Here is a 21,000-nt window from a genome sequence, read left to right as displayed (position 1 = left end):
CAGCCCAAGGGCTAGAAGGGTCTTGGAAGCATGGGCAAAACCCAGATGTAACAAGGACAACTGTGTTTGTGCCTCTGGATAGGCAAGAGGGGATCAGTTGCTATACCACCATCCTGTGAGATTAACCTGAGCCTCCAATTTAAGGCAACTTTGGAGCAGCAGTTTCCCAAAAATGACAAGCAGTCAGCTTCTGCACATCGTCAGCCTCTGCCACCAAGCGATCTTTTCACCAGGACTTTCAGCTTCATATTAACCATCCTCTTCTTCCAACAGTTGCTGTGCATTTTCTTGAAAGAAACAGGTAAATTCTAGGGGCAGGAACTGTTTCTCTTGCTTACCAGGAAAGAAGCCACCAAAACAAGGCTTCTGCTGACAGTATGTGGTACATCCCTCCTGCACTGACATGCTTATTATCTACAGGAGGAAACATCACAGTCCATTCCAGCCAGTTACTCTGTCCTGCTTCTTATAAAGCCCCTGTCCTGCCACCTGAGCTGTCACCTCTTGTTTCCACCTTCAGCAGTAGTTTCCCCCTTTGGTTTCCTTTCCAAATGCGGTTTCACCTCAACCAGATAGCTGCCATGCTTTAGCCTGTTTCTGTTGCTCTCATTGCTGGGTGTCAGGGGAAGATTATGGCAGCTGTGATCAAAGCTTAATGTTTGCATGCACAGCAGCATGGCTCAGGCCAAGGTAAACCAATCCTCCTGGGAGATAACAGGGTCATTGCTGGGCTTTCTCTTTATTGGCATCACTGCATACACAAACCTTTCCCTCCCTTTCTGTGAATACTTTAATCTTTTGTGGCAATCTCAAATTCCCCCACTTTTGTTACCAAAGCTCCAGCAGCTCAGCCCTCTCTTATCTCTTTGCCTTAATCTCATCCTATCTGCGCTATCCTTAGCTGCCTTTTATCTTAACCGAAGAGCAGAAAAGTGGCTGCATTGGTTCAGACAAGGGGTCTGTCTCTTACAGCATCCTGCCTCTAGCAGTGGCAAACAGTACAAGGAAAGGTATAAAAACAAAGCCAGGAGAGCGAAGTTTCCCTGATGGGCTCTGCACACTGCAGGGGCCATACCTACCCACAGATGGTCTCTTTTGTTCCTTCTGTAACCATTATGTTCCCTAGCCATAGGTTTCTATAGTGCAGTACAGTAGCGTACTGACTTTTGCTCTGTGCTCCGTGTTCCACTCAAGTTAGGCTGCCCCGCCACTTTTCAAATTCTCATAGTCACCATGAGATTGCTCCATTCCAGAAAGCACTTTCGAAATAACCACGAATCTCTGCCTCGCCCCAGCTTTGCAAATATCTCACAGTACGTGGGACATGAGTCATCGAGCTCCCACTGGACCCTTCCAATCCATACTGCTTTTCAGAAAGCCAGAGGAACATTGTGGGGGAAATGGGCTGGGAAAGGGGCAGCTAGCATCTGGCATCCCTCAATGTTGTGACAGGGTCAGTTCCAGCTAACATGACAAGTTCTTTAAACAACCTAGCATCTTTAAATCCTCCAGTGGCTGAGACTCAAGGTCACAGAGCTGTGCTCTGCAGGCAATGGGGAAGAGGGTGAACCAAGAAGTGGGGAGAAGTAGTTGTAATTGAAAGTAATGTCATGGCACCAGTGGGACTCTGTACTCGGGCTGTTTTGGGAGGGGAGATGTGAACATCAGATTTGGCCAGGTGGAGAATCAGGTAATGCCCTCCCTCTCCTCACTCCTGTCCATCATCTTCAGAACGTCTTAACTTTGTTGCCCTTTTTCTGCAAGTGAACTCCCCAGGAGGGTGCAGCCCCCAGAGCAGAGAGGTGCAGAATCAGCACTGTACACCCCACCTTCCTTTTGATACCCTGATGAAAGAAAGTGATATGTCACAGAATTGCTATCTTCAGCACTGTGACTGCCTTGTCCAGCTTGTGTGTGTGATTCTGTTTTCTCCTTCCTAAGGGTAGCACTTTGCACTTCTCTTATATTCAGTTCCATCTTGTTGATTTCTCCTATTTGCCATGATCATTTCAAATGCTGATCTGATCCTTCAAAGTGCTTGCAGCCTTTCCAAGTTTGGCGTCGTCTTTGAATCTTATAACAGCACTTGCTATTTCATTATCTAAGCCATTAATAAAAACACTGAAGAGAGCAGAGTCCAAAACAGTTGTGCTTGAAACGTGTTTCCAGTTTATGTACACCACTGACAGCTACTGAGAAAGCAGCTTCTCGATGGGCTGTACACCTGTGATATCTAATCTAAATAACACCTGTGTTATCTATCTGTGTTACTTAATCCAGACCACATTTCTTTGGCTTGTTTAGGAGACTCTTAAGGTGAAGTACCAAAAGCATTGCCCAAGTCACGGCATATCGAACTGTCTGCTTTCTCCTTAGTCACTAGGACAGTTACCCTCCCAAATTAGACAGGGTTATCCTCCTCTGCTCATCAATTGGCTGGCTAAGAAATTATTCTAATATCTTTCTATGAATCACTTAAGGTGATTTGCCCTTCATTTCCTTGATCCTCAGTTCCTGTCTTCTTTAATGACAGAGATTATATTTAAAGCTAGGTACTTTGCTTGCATTTCCCCAGCTGCCTGGCACTCCTGCATCCTCCCCAGGTTCCTGATGGTGAAATGCTCATGGGTCAGAGACGGCTCCTGCAGCTTCCTCTGAAGTTCACTAGGACATGCTGACAAGGACAGAGCTAACTCATTTGAATATTTTTGAGTCTGTTCTTTTCTGATTCTGCCCTGGGCTCCTTTCTCCTCATTAAAATTATTTTAGTTAAGTTTTGAAGACTGAAACAAAGGCAACATTTAATTCTTCGGCCCTGTTGGCATCAAATAGTATTTGAGCTCTGAAGATTTGCCTTGTCCTTCTTCTTACTTTACATATGCTTATGGAGCCATTTCTTGTTGCCTTTTGTATATCTGGATGGTCATCCTGGGCTTCAGCTCTGATAGCTCCCCACGCCCATGTGATTTCTAGAGACTTTTCATTAGTTGCAGGCTCTTCTTTCTGCCTTTTGTGTGATCGCAGCTTCTGATTTGGGGTCCTCAAAGAGCTCCGAATGCAGCCTCGGTGCTCCCTTCCCACGCCTCTGAGCTTCCCCTGCACAGGCACAGTTTGCTGTTGTGCCTTTAGTATCATCCCTTTTGGCAGCCACGAGCCGTTTGCAGCTCTTTCATCCTTCAGATTTCCTTCCCAAGAGAGCTCCCCGCTCTGCTCCCCTGAGGCTGCTGCTGCTTTTCTGGAGTCCATTATCCTCACATCACACTTTTCTCCAGCTCAGGAATGCTTTCATCCCACAGTCACTTTTCATACAAACTGCTGCTATGTTCAGATTTTCAGAGATTCTTTGCTTTCTGGTGAAACGAAATAGAAAGTATAGTCTCCTTCATAACTGTCACCTACACCTTCCAAAATATAAATTTTGTCCCCAGAATGTTTCAAAAGCTTAGTGAGCACTCTACCCTGCATACAGGAGTTCAGGTAACGGGTGACCTGGAACTGCTGGTGCTGCGTTTTAGATATTTATGGTAGTTGCATGACCTGGACCAGTGAGCAGGATGTCTCTGGTCCACAAGACATCTAGCAAAGGTCTACTCTAAATAATTCTGGAACTATACAAGGAGGGTGTGCAAGCTTAGCAATCACCAGCATTGAATGACGTATAGTATAGTATAAATTGAAAATGTATTCGTAATGATTAGAGCTCGAGTGAATGCTTAGCGTATAGAAAAAATAATTAGCTGATTATAATCAGGCATTTTCTTATCCATCATTCTCCATGCACATTTTTTAATATCCAAAGAACTGATTATCTGTATTTTAATATGGACTGTGTTTTGGCTCAGCAGAACTGGGATGGCTGCACTCCTGGACCCTGTTAAGCGCTGTTGATCACTGGATGATGTGCCATCATGGAGCCTATGGGTCTGGGGAAGACAAAACACCCCTTCTTCTGCTCAGCACCCTTTAAGTGCATTTGCTGTAATGGGGCTCCAGTGGCAGGCAGCTTTCACAGCAATGTGTATGCTGTGCTTGGATCTCCTCGAGCCACAGAGGCCACAATTCTAGCAAAACTGAAACAGAGCTCCTCAAAGGGTGAGACCTCCATGGCTGGGGCAGAGCCCCCACCACTGTATGCAGAAAAGCTGCTCCCAGCTGTCTTGGGGAGGTATTTTATGCATATATGCATTCTTCCATCTGGGGTCGTTAACAGAACAGACTGGTCCCCAGGCCTTCAACTGCTGACTAACCAGCAAGTCTTGTGTTTACTACAGCTTGTCTCCTCCTCTGTAAGCTGGGGTTCAAGGACAGCTCTTCCTTAAAGCTTCCTCAGCCCCAGGCAGGCCAGGACCCCCCACAAAGGCAGCAAGAGCCCTTCTTCCCTGCTTGCTCTGCTCCATCTGGCTGCAAGGGGAGCAGCAGGTCCCATCTGGGTGGGTCATTATGCTACACCCCAAGCTCTCTGCAGCCATTAACACCTGCCCGCAGAATCAGCAAGAGCCCTGCTGGGTGGGAGATGGATCCAGTGTGCTGGCATCTCAGAGGGTCCCCACAGCTGCTGTTCCACCAGGCGAGCAGTCATGGCAGACCTTGCCACCTGCCACACTAGGACAGAGCGTGGGGGCCGGGGAAAGGAGGCAGCTCTTTTATTCCTGATAGGCGTGCTTGGCATGACAGCCAGCACATCCCTCCTCCAGGCAGCACTGTGAGTTCACAGGAAGCTGCTGAGCTCTATGGCAGGAGGCAATTTCCAGGTTGTGACGCTGCAGCACATCATGAGTTCATGTAACACAAGTATGCGGCAGTGATTCCTGTGCACACAGGATGCTAGGGGTTCCTCTTGGAAGCAGGAGCAGTCCATCCCACATACATGGCATTTGTAGCTGGGGAAGGAGGAGTGCTTTATCCAGTGAGATGAATTGAGAGGACAGGTAGGAGTGCCTGTCATGGGGCTTGTGGAGCTGCTGGGAGCTGGGGTCAGTATGTTGTAGGAGCATTTGGGGAACTTTTATGGCTGCAAGGTAGATTCCGGCTCCTGTGCGAGGTGCTGCCTTCATTCCAGGGCAGCCACTCTCAGCCATGTCCTCTGCCCACCCACACACTCCTCTACAACACGTGCACGTGGGCTGGGCCCTGAAGGTCTGAGCTGGTAAGGCCCAAGCTGAGGAAAGACTGGCAAAATTAAGGCGCTGATAGGAGGTATCCAAGGGACAGGAAATTCCTTTTCGTTCAGCACTCCCACATGGTTTGTTTGCAATGGGAAAACAGCATCAGCTGTCTGGAGGCTGCCGTCTGTGACAGAGGAGCTGGGCTGACCCCGGGAACTGCACACAGCAACACCATTGCTCGAGAAATGCTGCAGTATTCTCAGCTGTAAGCATATGAACAATCAACCACCACAGCTTTCTCCTGCCCTGCCCAGACTAGCACTTTTACATCCTGCCTCAAAACTGGGACAAAAAATCCAAAATGAGAAATAACAGCAAAACCAGGTAAAATAAAACCCAGAGAAATCCTCACTCTGGCAATAGATAAGCCATAAACAAAAGCACTCCTGTAAACTCAGCTGGCTGAGGACAGCTACAGCAAAATGGATGTTGTGCCCTTAAGGGCTCTTGTACTCCTGTGGCATTTAATTCACAGCACACAATAAAGCAGAGGATTAAAGAGTACTCTCTAGTTATGCAGGCAGCAATAATCTTGGAAAAAGCAAATAAATAAATAAAAATGGGAGCTCCATAGGCAGAACAGCCTTGCTTGTGAGTCATGCATCTCCAGCAGCATTCCCTGCTTGTGAGTCTACCCATAACTCTGCCTGCGTAAGAGGGACAGGGCTTGGAAACATTATCCATATACCCCCTGGCTCTCTTAAAATTTCCCCTCCTTGGTTTGTAGCTAGGATTATATAGATCCTTTTGGTGCCTTTTGCCCCCAAATTTAAAATGGAGATGACAGCTAACACCCTGCATTTTGAAAAGACTTTGTGCACAAGAGGTGAAAGACACCTGTTGTGTGCATGACAGATACTCTCAGGTCCTTGAAAGAAGGGAATAAATAATCATTTCAAACTAGATTGAACAAAGCACTGGCCAAATGCACGCCCTTGTCTCTGGGTGATCTTATGGGTCTTTTCAACCTTGAGGTTTCCAGACTTTCCCTGACAGAAGTCCACAGAGGTGAGGACTCATGGTGAGGAGAGAAAAAGCACGTGGCTTCCAATTCACTGTGCTTGTACCACAGCAGTCAGCTCTCCAGGTCTGGGTCCTGAACCTTCCTATCCCATAACTAATGTTACTTCGACCAAAGCGCTGCCTGTGCAGTCCTGCTGGATCCTCAGCCGTCCCTGGGACATTTCTTTAAAGGCAGAGCTGGACAACAGCGCTGTTTTGTGTAGGCTTTGGAAGTCTGGCTTCACAATGGCTTGGAGTGAGACTTGAAGAAGTCCCTCAGAATGGAAGAATACATACATAATTCCAGACAGGTAAGAATGTTTCGTTTGGACTTGAATTTTTTGAAAATGTTGTATTCCAGTTCTGACACTGAATCTAGAATACTCAGCATGAGCAGTCATCTCTAAATGCTAAATCAAAATGCTTTGTTCAATAATGATCAAAACATGACATCTGCTTATTGAAGGTAGAACTAGTGCCTCCCTCTCTGCTTTTATTAGCAAATTAAATTCTGTAAGAAAAAAAAATGGGAATAGTTTCACAGTTTTTTGTTTTCTAAGGGATGCAGGTTCTGTCTGCGCCCAAGTCCTCCAGACTGCTCCAGCCACTCCAGTACTCTTCCACTAAGAGGAATAGGGACCAGTTAGGAGACACATAAAGGTGAGCACAGATCACCCGTAGCAGAGCATCCCCAGGATAATGTAGGGCACATAAGCTAAGTTAATGGACCTGGGAGTGCCTCTGAAATGGCATGTCAGCATGTGCGCTGCAATTGCTTCTGCTCCCTTGTTGGAGTGAGATGTGGGCATCTTTCCCCTCTGCCATGTAGGAAGGCATCCCAAGGACATGAGGCAGAAGGTGCTGATGGTGCTCTTTGGCCAGCCTTTTGTTGTGATAGACGTGTCCCTAGGACACGCCATGGTGCAGCCTGTGTTTGGCTGCTTTGTCCTCCAGAGCTGTGCAAAATCTTTCACTGCAGACTCCAGGATTTCTGTGAGATTTTCAGGAGCCTTCCACCTTGGGTGTTGTGGCCTCTCCTCTCTGCTCCCCTACAGCGTCCCTGCATGTCTCGTCCCACTTTCTCCCCTGCAAAGGTCTTCACCTCTCACACAGAGTCACTATTCAAAATTAAGGAAGGTGGTAGAAGCCAAGAGGACAAGTGTCTGTCATTTCTGATCTGTTACTAGCTAGGATCTCTGGGAGGGAAAAACTCTTGCCTTCCTGCTCTGGGTATGCATGTTTCTTCCACCAGAGCTGAAGACATTTAGGGGTTGCGATGCCCAGCTGAGTCAATGCTGATGTAGGCTGAAAGGGGCAGATAAGGCTTCATACACACCTATGGGATCCGTCAGTGCTGAGCTGCCAAGAATGCAAGCAGTGAAAGGAACTGAGAGTGGCTAAGCCTGCAGCAAAGGTCTGGAGAAGAGCCTTGTAGGACACAGAGAGGTCCATGATGTGGCCATGGCTGAGCAGAGTGAATTGTCCCACCTGGCATAGCAAATGCCTGGACCTTCAGCTCTTCAGGCTTTTCTGCATTCAGCAGGTAGTGATGAGTGCCCGCTCCTCACCGGTCCTGCCTGAATGTCATTGCTGTGGGTTTGTTTGCTGCCTGGACTTCTTCCGTGAACATAAAGTACTGGCTGGACTGCTGGGCACAGGATTCTTGGTGTTACTTAATCTTATTGAACAACTTCTGCTAAACACAGCATGGTGGTATGGGTATTCAGGCTGTGGCTACCATCAGTGGGTTTTGGTTCAGGAATAAAAGCACTGCTTAAGGGAGTAACTTCCAGGCAGAGTAAGTTTAGCAATTTAAGTTTAGCAACTTTTGCCCATGGGCCTGTTTGCAGTATTCTTGCTTTCAGACTGTTGTATCTGGGTCTGGAAAATGGCTCAGTTAATACATAGCCATCCCTCCTACTTTCTCCAGAAAAGAACTTTTTATCAGTCACTACTTTAAGAAGCAATCCCAGAGCTGGATTAATGTAGCTTCATGTTAATATCTTTTTACCTCTGCTTCTGGCTCCCTACAGAGCTGGGGACACACCAAAGGCAGCCTCACTCACTATGCACGGGGATGAACACCCTGCAACCTCATCTTTGACTGTGGAGGTGGCTTCTCTTGCTACGGCCACAGCAGCATGCCATGGACCACAGCCTTCCACCTCCAGGAGTAATGTGTCTGCAAGGATGGAGGCTGTAGTAGGAGGAGCGATGGCACAGAAGGCAGTTGGAAAAACACAGCCTGGCACAGAGCTGAGGACTTTTTCCATCATTTACTAGATAGCACGATTTATGCAGCTGGTGTGGGAGATCCTACCAGCTGACTACGAGGGAATCTCCTGCCGTAGCATAGAAGCTGTGACAGGCAGGTGAGTGTCTCTGCCTCTGCCCATGGATGGAGTTTAACCCAGGGACACCACGTATTTGATTTCAGCACGGGGTTTAGTGACAGGGAAGCATCATTCTGATTATAACATATCACCCTTGAAAGCACAAGATGCAGTTCACAAGGCAAAAGGATTTCTTTTCTCCCTCAGAAAATATTAATTATGTTGCCCTCATTAAATGCTAAACACATTGATCCACTGGAGCAGAGAGCACCATATGGTTATTCATGACAAAATACACCTCCAGAGCCCTGTTGCGACAGTGGGAAACTGCATGGAGATAGATGTGGTGAAAAGTGCGGAGCTGAAAGGACACGTGTGAAAGGCCAGGTGCCGCTCTGAGGGTGCTGGCAGCCAAGCTCCTTCCCTGCAGAAAGGGAGGGGGCTCAGAGCCAGGGCCAGACCCCGTGGCTCTTTGCTCAGCAGCGGCATGCTCGTTCTGCGGAGAGCTGCCAGGGCTGCCCTGGAGTTCAGCAGGCGCATTGAGCCTCTGCAGAAATGCCCGCTGGTGAAAGCAGCACACATGCACGCATGCCAGCTGGCCCACTCTGCTCTCGTACTGAATAATCAATGCAGCATTAGATAAAAATAGGTCCCATCTTTCAGGAATGGAGGGGCAGCATGTCTCGACTTTGCTGAGCATCAGCTCTTCCTGGATAGTGGCCAAGAAGTCAGTCAGCACACCAGCTGCACAGCGCCACTCCTCCCGCTGCTAGCCCAGGTACAGGGCCCTCAGCAACTGCTCTCAGGGATGCTCCCTGCCCAGCTGGATCAAGAGCCCCGAGACGTGCCCTGTGGGGACCGTTCCTGTCTCCACACCCTGCTTTACAGCTGATAAATCAATTATTTGCTCAGTGATTTTTCGAGCGTGCACATTATGGCTGAAAGTATGCAAACGGGGACTCAGTGCAAAAAAACCCAAACTGGCTGCCTGACTTTATCCCAGCTCCCTGCTCTGATGATAGGGCCTGGATCTGGTCACTCCAGTTAGCTCCTGGAAGCTCCAGTTTACAGGCAAAATGGGCGAGAAGTGCATGAACAGTGTGGCAAGCAGTGCACTAAGCTGAAGGGCACAGAGACTTCTGCGTATCTCCCTAAGGCTTAGGTGCTCAGGTGCTCAGCCTGGCATTTCCTCTAGGAAGCAAAGCTCATTTAAAAGGAAACCACATTAGTCTTGGCAGGAAGCTTGCATTGTGACTGTCTTAAGGAAGCGCCATTAATTATTGTTCCCATTGCACTATGAAAGATCAAATGCTGCGGATCAGTTTTAATTGGCTATTGATTTCTTATGTTATTACCTACGGTTGTGCTGAGATGCCATCAGACGTGCTGGATGCTTTTGATTATTCTTGCTGGCAGCTGGGATTAAAAACAGCGGGCACACACTTCCTGATCTGTAATGGATTGCCATGGTGTGCCAACAAAAATCGTTGGCAGGATGAATGGTCCTGCTTTGCCTGTCTCTTGTGCTATTGAGCTGCAGTGCAGTTACTGTTGTGAAGGCAAATACCCTCAGGGACTGGCTGCCAAGGAAAGCCAGGGAAAAGCTTCAAAGTTCACGAGGATTTAGTGCTTGTGAAAGTGCACCGCTGTGAGCACCAAGGCAGGGTGAGTCAGAGAGCAAGGAGCGGGTGGGCATGGACAAAGCAACAGCCCCACCAGACAGTGATCCAGGGCGAGGCAGATCGGATTGCTTTTGCATCGCTGGGGATAAACGCCCCCCACATGCCAATCACAGGGATATACCCCTGGCGAGCACGAACGGGACGGACACGCCAGCCGTAGCAGCGGCAGCCTGCGCACAGCCTGCTGGCGCCTTGGCTGAGGCACACTTCGCCCCTGGAGCCGAGCCGGTGATGCCTGAGCCTAGACTGTGACATGCTTTCATTAGCTGGCAGAATTCCTCCTTGTTTAACAGGAGATGGTTTCCTGCCCTCCTGACCCCAAATGACACCTTAATCTACAAACGCTGACTTTCCCTAATTGCACCTTGACAGAGAGGCAACCCCTTCCTTCCCCCTCCAAGGGCTGTCACTTAATTAACAGGCAGGTATCTCTCAGGATTTACAGCCCAGCTCCAAGCTGCCTCTCTCCCGACTCAGTAACTCAGGCCTATGAAGGCTCACTCCATTTATCTCTGCATTTCGATAACCACATTTCTGCTAATCACTCTCTACGCCAGCTTTCTGGATTTACCTCTCATGGACCCATGGAGAGAGCAGTTAATCAAACGAGCAGTCCCCATCTCACTTTTCATTCACTTCCTGGTTGCTGATCTCAAATGTCTGTGTTGTAGATGGCTTCATAGCAGAGCAATACCTATGCTGGCACCATTACCAGCTTCTAGTTTAATCCAGCTCTCATATCTGTCCTTACAGACATGACCAGAGATAGCACACATGAAACAGACAGAGATCAGAATAAAAAACGTTGGGGCTGGCTGGATATCAAGAAGCGTTTAGTCTGTTCCTCCTTCACAGACTGGGATCATCTCTCCACAACCTGTTCTTGACATATGTTTTCTAACGGGTTCTTAAAAAACCATCCAGTATAGGTGACTCCCACAAATCTCAAGCAATCCTTTCCCGTGCTTCCTGCCCTCTTGTTAGATGCCTGAGAGCAAGGGGAAGAACAATATTGGAAGACCATCTTGCACATCTTGCCCAGATGGACATAGCTTCTGGTACTTGGGGCCATACCATCTGTCCTGCTGGTCGTGAGGAGCAGATTTATTTTACTGTGGTTGTGGGTTTGTTTCCATGGTAGGTGAAGGGGTAGCAAATGGTGTCTGTCCCTTACAGCTGTTTTTGTGGAACATGTTAGTATCTAGCAGAGTCCAAAGAAAACTCATGTGTTACAGAATGTGAGTGGCTGAGGGCCAGACCTAAGACCCCTGGATTTTGATGCATCCATCAATTGTCTCTGAGTTAACAGCCGTATTTTGAGAGCTCACCTTGGAGATGATCTGACTATTTCAGATCAAGCACAGCTCAAGTGAGGGTAACAACAACCAAATTATCTGTGCCTAGGGAGCTATATGTGCAAGTGAACACTCGTGCCCTCACCTTTGATTCCACATTGGAAAGACCAGTGCTGCCATGGGATTGCACATGCAAATTGAGACAGATACTTCTGTCTTGGCAAATTGCTACCTAAATCCCTTGGTGACTTGATAGAGAGGAGATCACACAAAACAGCTGGGCAGTTGCTGACCAGGTGTGTATTCCCTGCCTGACGATAGTCAGGATCTCTGCAGATTTGGTGTCTTCTCCAGCTGTGAGACTCTATGGTGCCAGTGAAAGCGTCCTGCTGAGCACCTCCAGTGACAGGGTGTGTAAACTGGACTCCTGGACAAATGTCACTGGCTATTCAATGCACATGAGGCATCCAAGGACAACTATAGTAGAAACTGGCAGGAACTACAGAGGAGCTCTGCTTCAGCACATCTGCTTTTTAATAAATACCTTGCCTTCAAACCTCTGCTCCTCTGCCAGAGAAAGCAAAACTTGGGGTCAAACTGCGGGAAGGAACAATTGGAATGCATACAATTAGCACAGAACCTACAGTATAACATTCTGCTGGCTCAGGCTGCCCAGTCTGTTACCAAACAAAGCACAGGCAATGTGTGTGTTCCTTTAGCTGAAAAAAGCAAGTGTGGTAGAACTGAATGCAACTTTATGTCCTGCTCTTTCCCCATCACTGAGCATTTCTTAGTTCCTAAATCTCTCCTACGCACCCATAGGCTTGAAAGCAAAAGGGGAAAAAGGGCTGGCCTGCGAAGGGCGAGACACCAAAATGCACAGACAGCACCCTGGTATTTCAGGAACAGTTGTCACTGCAATTATCCATGAGAGGTTTTATCCTGAACCTGCAGAAGTGGAACTAAAGCCCAGGGAGGAGTAACAAGAGGCTTCGGGCCATGCTGGCAGTCAAGAGCAGAACTCTGAACCTCCGAAGCTGGCTTCACCTGGCTGCGATCAAAGACCCTGCGCGAGGCTGCAAGGTTTGGGAGAAGGATAAGAGAGGAAGAATAGCGGTTCCACAGTGAGGAACTCACTGGGAGTCCTCTAGGAAGCTGGCATCACTGCGTCTATAGCATTACAGCAAAGCTATAATGAATGAAGAATTAAACCCAGTCACAAGTTCCCTTTGATCAGCCCCTTCTGCTGGCCTGAGCTCTCCATGGGACAGACCAGCCTTTTGGCTAGTGCTGGTGCAGTCCCCTGAAATCAGCAGGGCTGGTCAGAGGAGAGACCTGACTGCATCACAGCTCCCCATGAAGACTTTGTTTGTCATTTGGTTCAACATGGGCAGAGAAAGAAGAGAATGAGGAGGAGGAGGAGGCAGGGAGGACAGTGAACACCAGATCTCAGCTAGCATCGCTCAGAGCTCCTTTCCCCTCCACTGCAGGCTTGGGAGCAGCAGCAGCAGCTGGTATTGCAAAGGGTACTGATGCACAACACGAGCGAGTTTTATGCTGGAGCGTGGCAGGGGCAGAGGGCTGGCTGCATGCACGTATGAGCTTTTCTAGGGAGATTATAGAAAGGCTCACATGGTCCAGAACATCATCTCTCCTGGTTGAGCATGGGTAGGCTGCCTGGCAGCACAGGCAGACGTGCTGCACACAGCACAAGTGGAGCCATCTCTGGGTAGTCTCTGAGGTGCTGGGCAAGAGAAGCCACATGCAGCCGTGTTAACTCACTGCATCTGTAATGCTTCCCACTTGCTTTGGAGTTTGTGGGAAAGCCAGCACGTCTGGCCCACCAGGACTGCCAGCTGCACAGGGAGGACTGTGAGACGAGGGGCTGCCCCAAGCTATGACTCTGGAATGTTCCTGGGAACAGGATGGTTGCTTGCTCTTTGGCTGGAAAAAATCAAAGCTCCCAGCCTAGGGCATTAAGCTTAAATCAGTGGAGATGCAAAGGGGCTTTTTTCCCCCTCAGAGAAGGTGAAAAAGAGAAATAGAGGCCAGACTCTTAAAAAAATTAATAAGAAGGAAACAAAGAACCTCAAATCTGAATCTGCCTGCCCATTTCCCTTTCAGTTCATGGCTGGCATGCTTTGCTCTCTGCCATGTGGGAGGATTTAGCTCCTATTGACAGATGAGCTAATCAGTTCCCCTCAGCTCTTGAAGCTTTATCAAAGCCAGTTAATCATGTTACTGACGTCCACTCAGGCCAGGGCTCTCCACTTCTGTCCTCTGCTGACAAGGCGACACAAACGCACACCACACACACGGATAATTTTTTCCACTCTCAGTTCCACCAGCAAAAGGATGTCACCAGTGGCTACTGTGCCAACATGTGGGTGCTGCCCATCTCTCTTTCACCCCGTCTGCCACCCTTTGTTCCTGGAGAGATGTGGTAGCTCCACCAGCACCTCGTGAAGGAGCAGGATGATCTCTGCAGACCAAGCCTGCATCTCGTTAGCACAGTAGTGGCAACAGTGGGAGGAGTAGGCCTGGGCTTCAGCAGGCCCAAGTCCTGTGCTGGGAAGGATGCTGAAACCAAGAGCCTTTTGAACCCGGATACGAGGATGTGTGGTCCAGACCTCTCTTCCTGCCACTGGGTTTATTTTACTCCTGTACCCCAGTTTCACCAACTGCTGCTCTGTGATACAGTCTGTTCTACTCCTCCTGAGGGCTGAACTGGGGCTCCTTGCCTCAGGAGTGACTCTACCCACACAGGGGCATGACCTGGGCTGGTTGGGACTTGCAGCACCAGGGTGGGTCAAAGATGGGGCAGCCAACCCTGCCTGGCAGAGAGGCTGGGCTGGAGAGCCAAGGAGTTGCATGTGGAGAGACCCTGCCATACCCAGCCACGAGGTAGTCCCTAAATTAGCTATTCCAGAAAGGAAGGAGTTTTTCAAAAGCCTTACACTCCCCAGCCTCCCCCACACCTCCTCACCCTCTTCTTGCTTTGAAAAGAGTTTTCTTTCTCTCTGGGGTTGCTGCAGGTCCCTCTGCCAGCCCAGCCAAGGAGACACTCTGGGGTTGCCCAGATGAGCAGAGAGGACTGTAAAAAGAGGTGCCGTGAAAGTAAAGAGGAGGAAAAGCCAGGGATGCTCAACCCAAGCTGAGCTGTACCAGCCAGCTCTCCACACCATCTCCTGCTCCCCTCCATGAGTGAGCAGACGGGTGACCTCAGCCATGCCGTGAGATACGATCACCCACCTATACAGACAATGTCCATGAAGCCGTACATTCCATAGCAGATCTGGAAGAGCAGGTCCTGGCGTTGCCATTTGGCCGAAGGACTGAAGGTCGACCAGATGAGCCACGAGATACTGGCGATGAGAAAGAGGGAACCCAGGATGGCCGCTGCTATCTGAACCTTCTCAATGACTGTCAGAGAGATGGCCTGCCACTGCAAGGGAAGGCAACAGGGAGAGGAGAGGGGACAAGGGGGAAGGAGGAAGAAAAAAGAGGAGAGATTAGTTACTTGGGGCACACTGCTGTTTTACATCATTGTGGTGGTTTGGAGATCTCAAAGAGCACCTGTGAGCATAGGTGCTTTTACCTGGTCCATATCTGGGGTGGAGCATGGCAGTTGTTCAACAGTGCATGGCCCCACGTTTCCTGACAGCATTGGTGAAGAAGCAATGGAGAGGAATCCTGCATCTCACCAGGAAAGCACAGAGACCTGAAGGAGGCAGGACAGGCTGGGGGCAAGACACCAAAAATAACATCCCCACGAAAGTAGGTCTGTGGTGGCCACCACAAACCAGGACATATTCAGTTGCTACCTCAAACAGAGGCCAGGCAGCGTCCTCAGCTGAGGCATCCTATTACCATGAAAAGAAGTGTCTCAGAGAGCCAAGCTTTCCTTTGGAGGCCTCCCATGAGCTGGCTCTTTGCCACTTGTGAGATCTGACAGGATCACAGCACTAGGTAGGATCTCGCAGCAGCAATGCACTTCCCACAAAACTTGCTACAAACAACACAAGTTGCTGTGGTCAGGACACCCTGCCTTTAGGTGATGACACGTTTAGGCTGTGTTCCAAGGTAAACGTCAACGCTTCTTCCTCAGAAGAAAAAAATAGAAATAACTCCCCCAAATCCATTCACTATGTCAAATAGCTTTGTATAAGCTATGGTATAAATATCCTAAGCCCAGATTCCTTTCTGTCAGCCAGCATAAAATGTCCCCACTCAGATTTACACTGCAGAGAGAGCTGCCCTGTAAAAAGCAAGAGCAGAAATTGCTTTCTTTAACAAGACTTGGGCGCATGGCCTGTAGCCCCTCCTGCAAATGAGAAATCAGGCACGTAAACAGGCTGGGGAAAGACAGCCTCTCCTGGCACAGAAGTATATAGGCCACCTTTAGCTGTGAGATACATGCCCTTGAAATCTCAGTGGGACTGGCAGAAGGATAAATAAAGGCGGATTTCAACCTCCTGCAGGTATAGAGGATTCAGAGGAATTGAAAATGTTTAGCTTGGATTCAGCCCAAATCCAGTGTCCCTGTGAAGCGGCATCTCTGGCGAGCCCTCGGTACCCTGCATGCTTGTCAGACATATCCTGGGACAGCGGGGTCACCCATCAAGCCTTGGTCCATCCTTTCGCAGGGTAAGAAAGGAGTTCAGTTGCTGGGTCCCCCTTTAATGCTCAGGCCAGCCGGGAGTTACCAGTGCTTTTTGGGAGGCAGGGAGGACTTTGAACCCTGATTGAAGGGCAAGAAGGACAACAGGTGACTTGAGCTGGTACAGGCATGCATGGCATTGCTACCAGTCCAATGACCAAACACCTGAACTGAATGCACTCTCCTGCAAAGGGCTGCCTTCGGAGAGGAACAGACAGGAGCTTCAGCCTGAGACTGAGGACTGTGGGTTGCAACTGGAAGGAGATTGCCTGGCTTGGCTCAGAGGTGAGCTGAAGCATCTGCCTCTGCCAGCCTTGCTCCTTGGCTTACATCCTGCAAGGGCAGGCAGCCCTCAAACCATATATCAGGGATGTGCAGCATCCATGAGGTAAGCAGTACCAGCTTATTTCATCACTGGCCACAGAGTAGATGGCCATAAGGCTGCTGAGCAGAGAGAGAGCTTGTTCCCTGCTGAAGCAGGACTTGGCTCAGCTAACCCCAGTCCCCCTCCTGGGCTCCGCTATCCCCAGTCCCCTTCCTGCCGTCCACTCCAGCAGCTGGCGCAGCCAAAGGCAAACACCGAGCACTGGGAACACTCGGTGATCTCTTCAGCAGCTTGTTCCCACTCTGCCGTAGCCTGACCTGCTCCACGCCTGCACCAAATCCAGCCACACAAGTGGCCCCTTTGTGCCACAAAGAAGTTGAGGTAGTGAACAGCCCTCCTCTTAGTGCTGGAAGCTTGGTGGTGCCAGTCGCAACGAGTCAAGGCTAGACGCAGGGGTGCTGGAGTCCACAGGAGATGCACCGCTGTGCAGCTCCTCTCCTAACATAATACAGAGCAAAGCCACCCAGCACCCATTGCCCCCAGAACTGGGTTCTGAGGGACGGATCAACAGCTATGCTGTCCTCCCATCAGCTCTTCAGCTTCATTCTCAGCAGCACCATAAGCAGATGCAGGACAAATCTGCAACTGGTGCTGTCAGCTCGGAGGTCCAGGGCTAGAGGCATGTGGTGGGGAGGGAGGTTGAATATGTGTGTGGGGTTGCACTTTCACCCCTGCAGCTTTCCCCGGATCTCATCTCCTCTTCCAGTCACTCTGGCAAATGCTGAGGGGTGGGAGTGCAGAGAGCCTGGTGCTCCATGCAAAAGGTTTTACTGTAGGTCTCCCACGCTGACCTGCGTGTGCCTGTGCCAGACAAATCATTCTGCATCATTTCTCTCTCAAGAGGAGGTAATGGACTGGCTCCTCACCATCTGTCTGGCACACTGCAAGGCCTGTGGTGGCAACAGGTTCTTCCAAGGCAGCAATTAAAGACAGGAAAAGAAGAAGGAGCTGTTTTCTACAGCTAGCAGCCACCTACACCCAGCACCGCTGCTTTGCAGAGACAGGGAGGCTTAGGTGCAGGGCTAAACACACTGTCAAAGGGGATGGGGCTCAGAGCACAGAGAAGTTACACCTAAATGCAACCTTCAAACCCCGCTCCCTTCAGCTGGGAACAGAGAGGCTGAAGCACAGGCAGGGACGCTGCCTGATGCTGCTCAGCTGGCGGCAGCTTCCAGGAGGTTCACTTCGGTGATAATGAAGAGGCTGGAGTCCATCAGCTGTGCCAGGGGGTAGGGGACTCTCCCCCGGCATCTGGCACTAAGTGGCAGTGACACACACAGCAGCAGTCCTGACTCTGTTTAGGAGGTGGCACTGGGGTGTGATTACCCTCTGGCAAGGAGGTAAATGGGTCAGAGCTGAACACTGAGGAAAATAACCAGCTTGCAGAAGAATTTAATATTTTCCAGGAAAAAAAAAAAAAAAGTAATAAATGTTGTATTTCCTCTCTGGCAACTCTGAGAACTGCAGTTTGGCATCCCACATCTAGCCCGAGCCACCAATAACCACAGTCATTATTTTTCATCTTTTAATTCTATTTTGCTACACATCTTAGGGTATGAGGTTTGTACAGAGAAAAAAAGGGTGAGACAGAAGATAAAGCATATTACTCAGTGAAAGCACAGACAGAAGGGTCGAAGAGCTGTTCAGAGGTGGAATGTGCTGATGAATTTCAGCTGCAGGAGCTGGGCCTGATGTGTCCCTGCACTGGTGGCCTCAGGAGCCTGCCTCAATCACCACACTGTGCCTCTCAAATTTTGTAACAGCCCTTAAAATATCGCCCATTTTCCTAACCCTCTCCACCATTACGGCCAACAGACCAGGGATTTAGTAGATGACCCTATTGTCCTTGGGTCACTACTAGAGCTGCAAAGAAAGGTCTCGGCAATGCTGCAGAATCCCTTTACTGGCATGTCTGAAACCCCCAAAGCTCTTTGAATGCCTGGCTGCAGACACAGTCCCCTCCCTCCAAATCTCCAGCTCAAATGTTCAAACTCTAGCAAGGTCACAGGGTCAAGCAATCCCACCTTGTGGGGAGAAACCTAACACTGAGCCCTTTTTTCCTCATCTGATAATGACTGTTGAGTTCCAGGTAGCCGCTGAGCTGTACTGAAGTGCACCTTTAATAACTGGCAGATCATCCAGGTTGTCAATCAGGAATGTGACCTTTAGGCAGGTAGAAAGCTCTATGAATGCTCTGCCAGCACTAAACAGGGCAGAACTAAGGACCTGGTGGGACCAGAAAGCTTTAAAGGCTTCTGCAGGATAACAGGAGCAGCTTTGTGAGCTCTGGGCTTACAATGGCTTCACAGTGTGCCCAAGCAGCTCTCTGCGATGGCTTGCCACTTGTGCTGGAAAAAGGTCTCCATCCCTCCAGACCATTCTGAAGAAATGTCCTCATTCACTCAGGAGCTGTCTGTCTGAGCTCTGCTACTATCCCCCTTGGTTGAGTGCTTTGGCACACCACCCAGATGTGCACATGCAAAACACCAAGCTCTCTTGGACTGATTTTAGCCATTTCCCCATTTCCCCCAAATTGCAAAGCTCTGCAACAAAGATGCCTCAGAAAGGGCTTCTTAGAAGCCCAGGTCTGACATTTGTGATGACCTTAGCCACGGTCCAAGCTGGGACTGGTGCCGGCCAGTCATGTCACTCTTGTTCTCTTGCACTGTTTCATAACCTACGTGTTGTACTTGGGACAAACCTGTTTCCTTGTTTGCTTCAGTGCTTCTGCTCAGAGGCTTGTGAGTGAAAACTCCCACTGCTAATGTAACACAGATTAATAATGTCATTACTATAGTATTAAAGGTATGATCTGTATTTCACTTTCCTTGGCACCAGCAGTCTCCAAAGGCTCCCAAGCACTAACATGAGCAGATCCAAGGCAGATATTTGCCTGCAGAAGGTATCTATGTCTTACTGCAGCAGCTTGCAAAGAAGACTTGCTTACTGGGAAAGCCTTCCTACACTCCTCTGAGAGCTCCCCCATGCCTGCCTCAGGCAGTTCAGTTTATTTTTATTGCTGTATCTGACAAGTCCCCTTAGTACATATCATTAACATCCTGAGCTGTGCTAGTCAGCAATTTAATTTTCAGACCCAGGATCACAAGCAAGCAGAGGTTTTTCCCAGAAGGTTGGAGTGGACCATTCCCAGCACTGCTTCAGTCTGGCGCTCTCCTCACTGGTGTCCTAAAGCCCTGGCCATCCTCCTCGATTATCTGTTCGAGGATGGCTTTTCTTTTTATAAATTCACCAAGCGAAGTTATGCCACTGCTGTGAGAGCTTTCCTGCTGCACATTTACAGATGCTGTCACTTATTCAGATACTGGAAAGGCAACAAGGTGGAAGGAGGGCCCAATAGGGCCATGCAATGGAAGCGTGCAGTAATGAACCCCCTCTCCCCCACGTGCCAAAGCATCTGATAAGAGTCAGGCTACAGTATGGGTATCCTACAAAGCCCCTGCTACGAGGCACAGGCCATGAAGTATCTCTTGCTGTGATTGCACCCATTGCTTACAGCTGGAGCTCAGCAGGGACCAGCCAAGTTCATACTCAACACAGGTGATTCAGCAAGTTGGGACAACGAGTAAACATCAGTGAACTTGCCTCAAGCTTTTTAGCTCACGCTGAAGTTCAAACACCTGGGCACCTCAGCCACTTTTCTTGCAGGTGTGGGTGGCCTGATGAAGAGGCCATGTAAACAAGCACTCATCAGCTCTTAAGGGAGCATCACCACAGTCAAAATAGAGCTGGAAAAGAACTGGGACTGGATCCCAACCCCAGCACTGGATAACTGAGGATTTTTGGAGCTGAAACAACCCTCGATACAGGAAGAGTCAGAGGTAATGACTGTAAAGCAGAGCTGAACTCACTGAGGCTGCAGGCAGTTGTAGGTCTGGGAAGGTTAGTTCAAACAGATTTTTGATTTGCTAAAATCAGAGTGGATGTGGTTCAGGAGAAGGTACAAAGGAGCTGTATAGATGAAACTCACTGCAAAGTCCCATCATGGCAGGTACTTAGTCCACTATGCATCAGCACCAGGGTGTCTGCAGTACTATTACATGCTTCTGAAACTCTGTGTTTTCAGGGCCTTTTCAAAGTCATGGGCTTTGCACAAATATCATAATGGAGAGGAGCAATTAAAGCCTCCATGCCCATGACTTCTATCTCGGTGACTGGCAGAGTGGAGATCAGGAGGATGGATGGGTGGTCAGACAAAAGCTCTGGATCTTCTGGCTGCTCACAGCTGGTGGGATATTTTTGCTTATTTGCTGCCCAGCTGCTGCTTGGCCGGACACCTCTCATGTTGTTCAAAACCCTTAAACCCCCAGTCTCTGTGGGTTTGCAGTGTAGCTTTTTACTTTTAAGGCTTTCACTTTTAAATGCTTGCAATCCAGGGATGGGGGTAGGTGGTATTAATTTATAGAGGTTAATTCTGCCAAAATACCAGACTAAAGGCCTCTTTCTGGTATGAGGCATCA

The 21,000-nt window shown here is 49.1% G+C and overlaps 1 protein-coding gene across 2 annotated transcripts in view; it reads right to left on the bottom strand.

Moving 5' to 3' along the window:
• Positions 1 to 21,000, bottom strand: part of MARCHF4 (membrane associated ring-CH-type finger 4) — a 119,350-nt gene that overhangs the window by 22,519 nt on the left and 75,831 nt on the right. For both annotated transcript variants that reach the window (XM_055813013.1, XM_027787149.2), the window contains exon 3: positions 14,730 to 14,922. In XM_055813013.1, the coding sequence (XP_055668988.1) occupies positions 14,730 to 14,922 (193 nt within the window). The remainder of the gene's footprint in view (positions 1 to 14,729; positions 14,923 to 21,000) is intronic.

The sequence above is a fragment of the Falco peregrinus genome, chromosome 8, assembly GCF_023634155.1.
Source record: "Falco peregrinus isolate bFalPer1 chromosome 8, bFalPer1.pri, whole genome shotgun sequence".
In the NCBI taxonomy this organism is placed as follows: Eukaryota; Metazoa; Chordata; class Aves; order Falconiformes; family Falconidae; genus Falco; species Falco peregrinus.
This window is presented reverse-complemented; position numbering and strand designations above follow the sequence as displayed.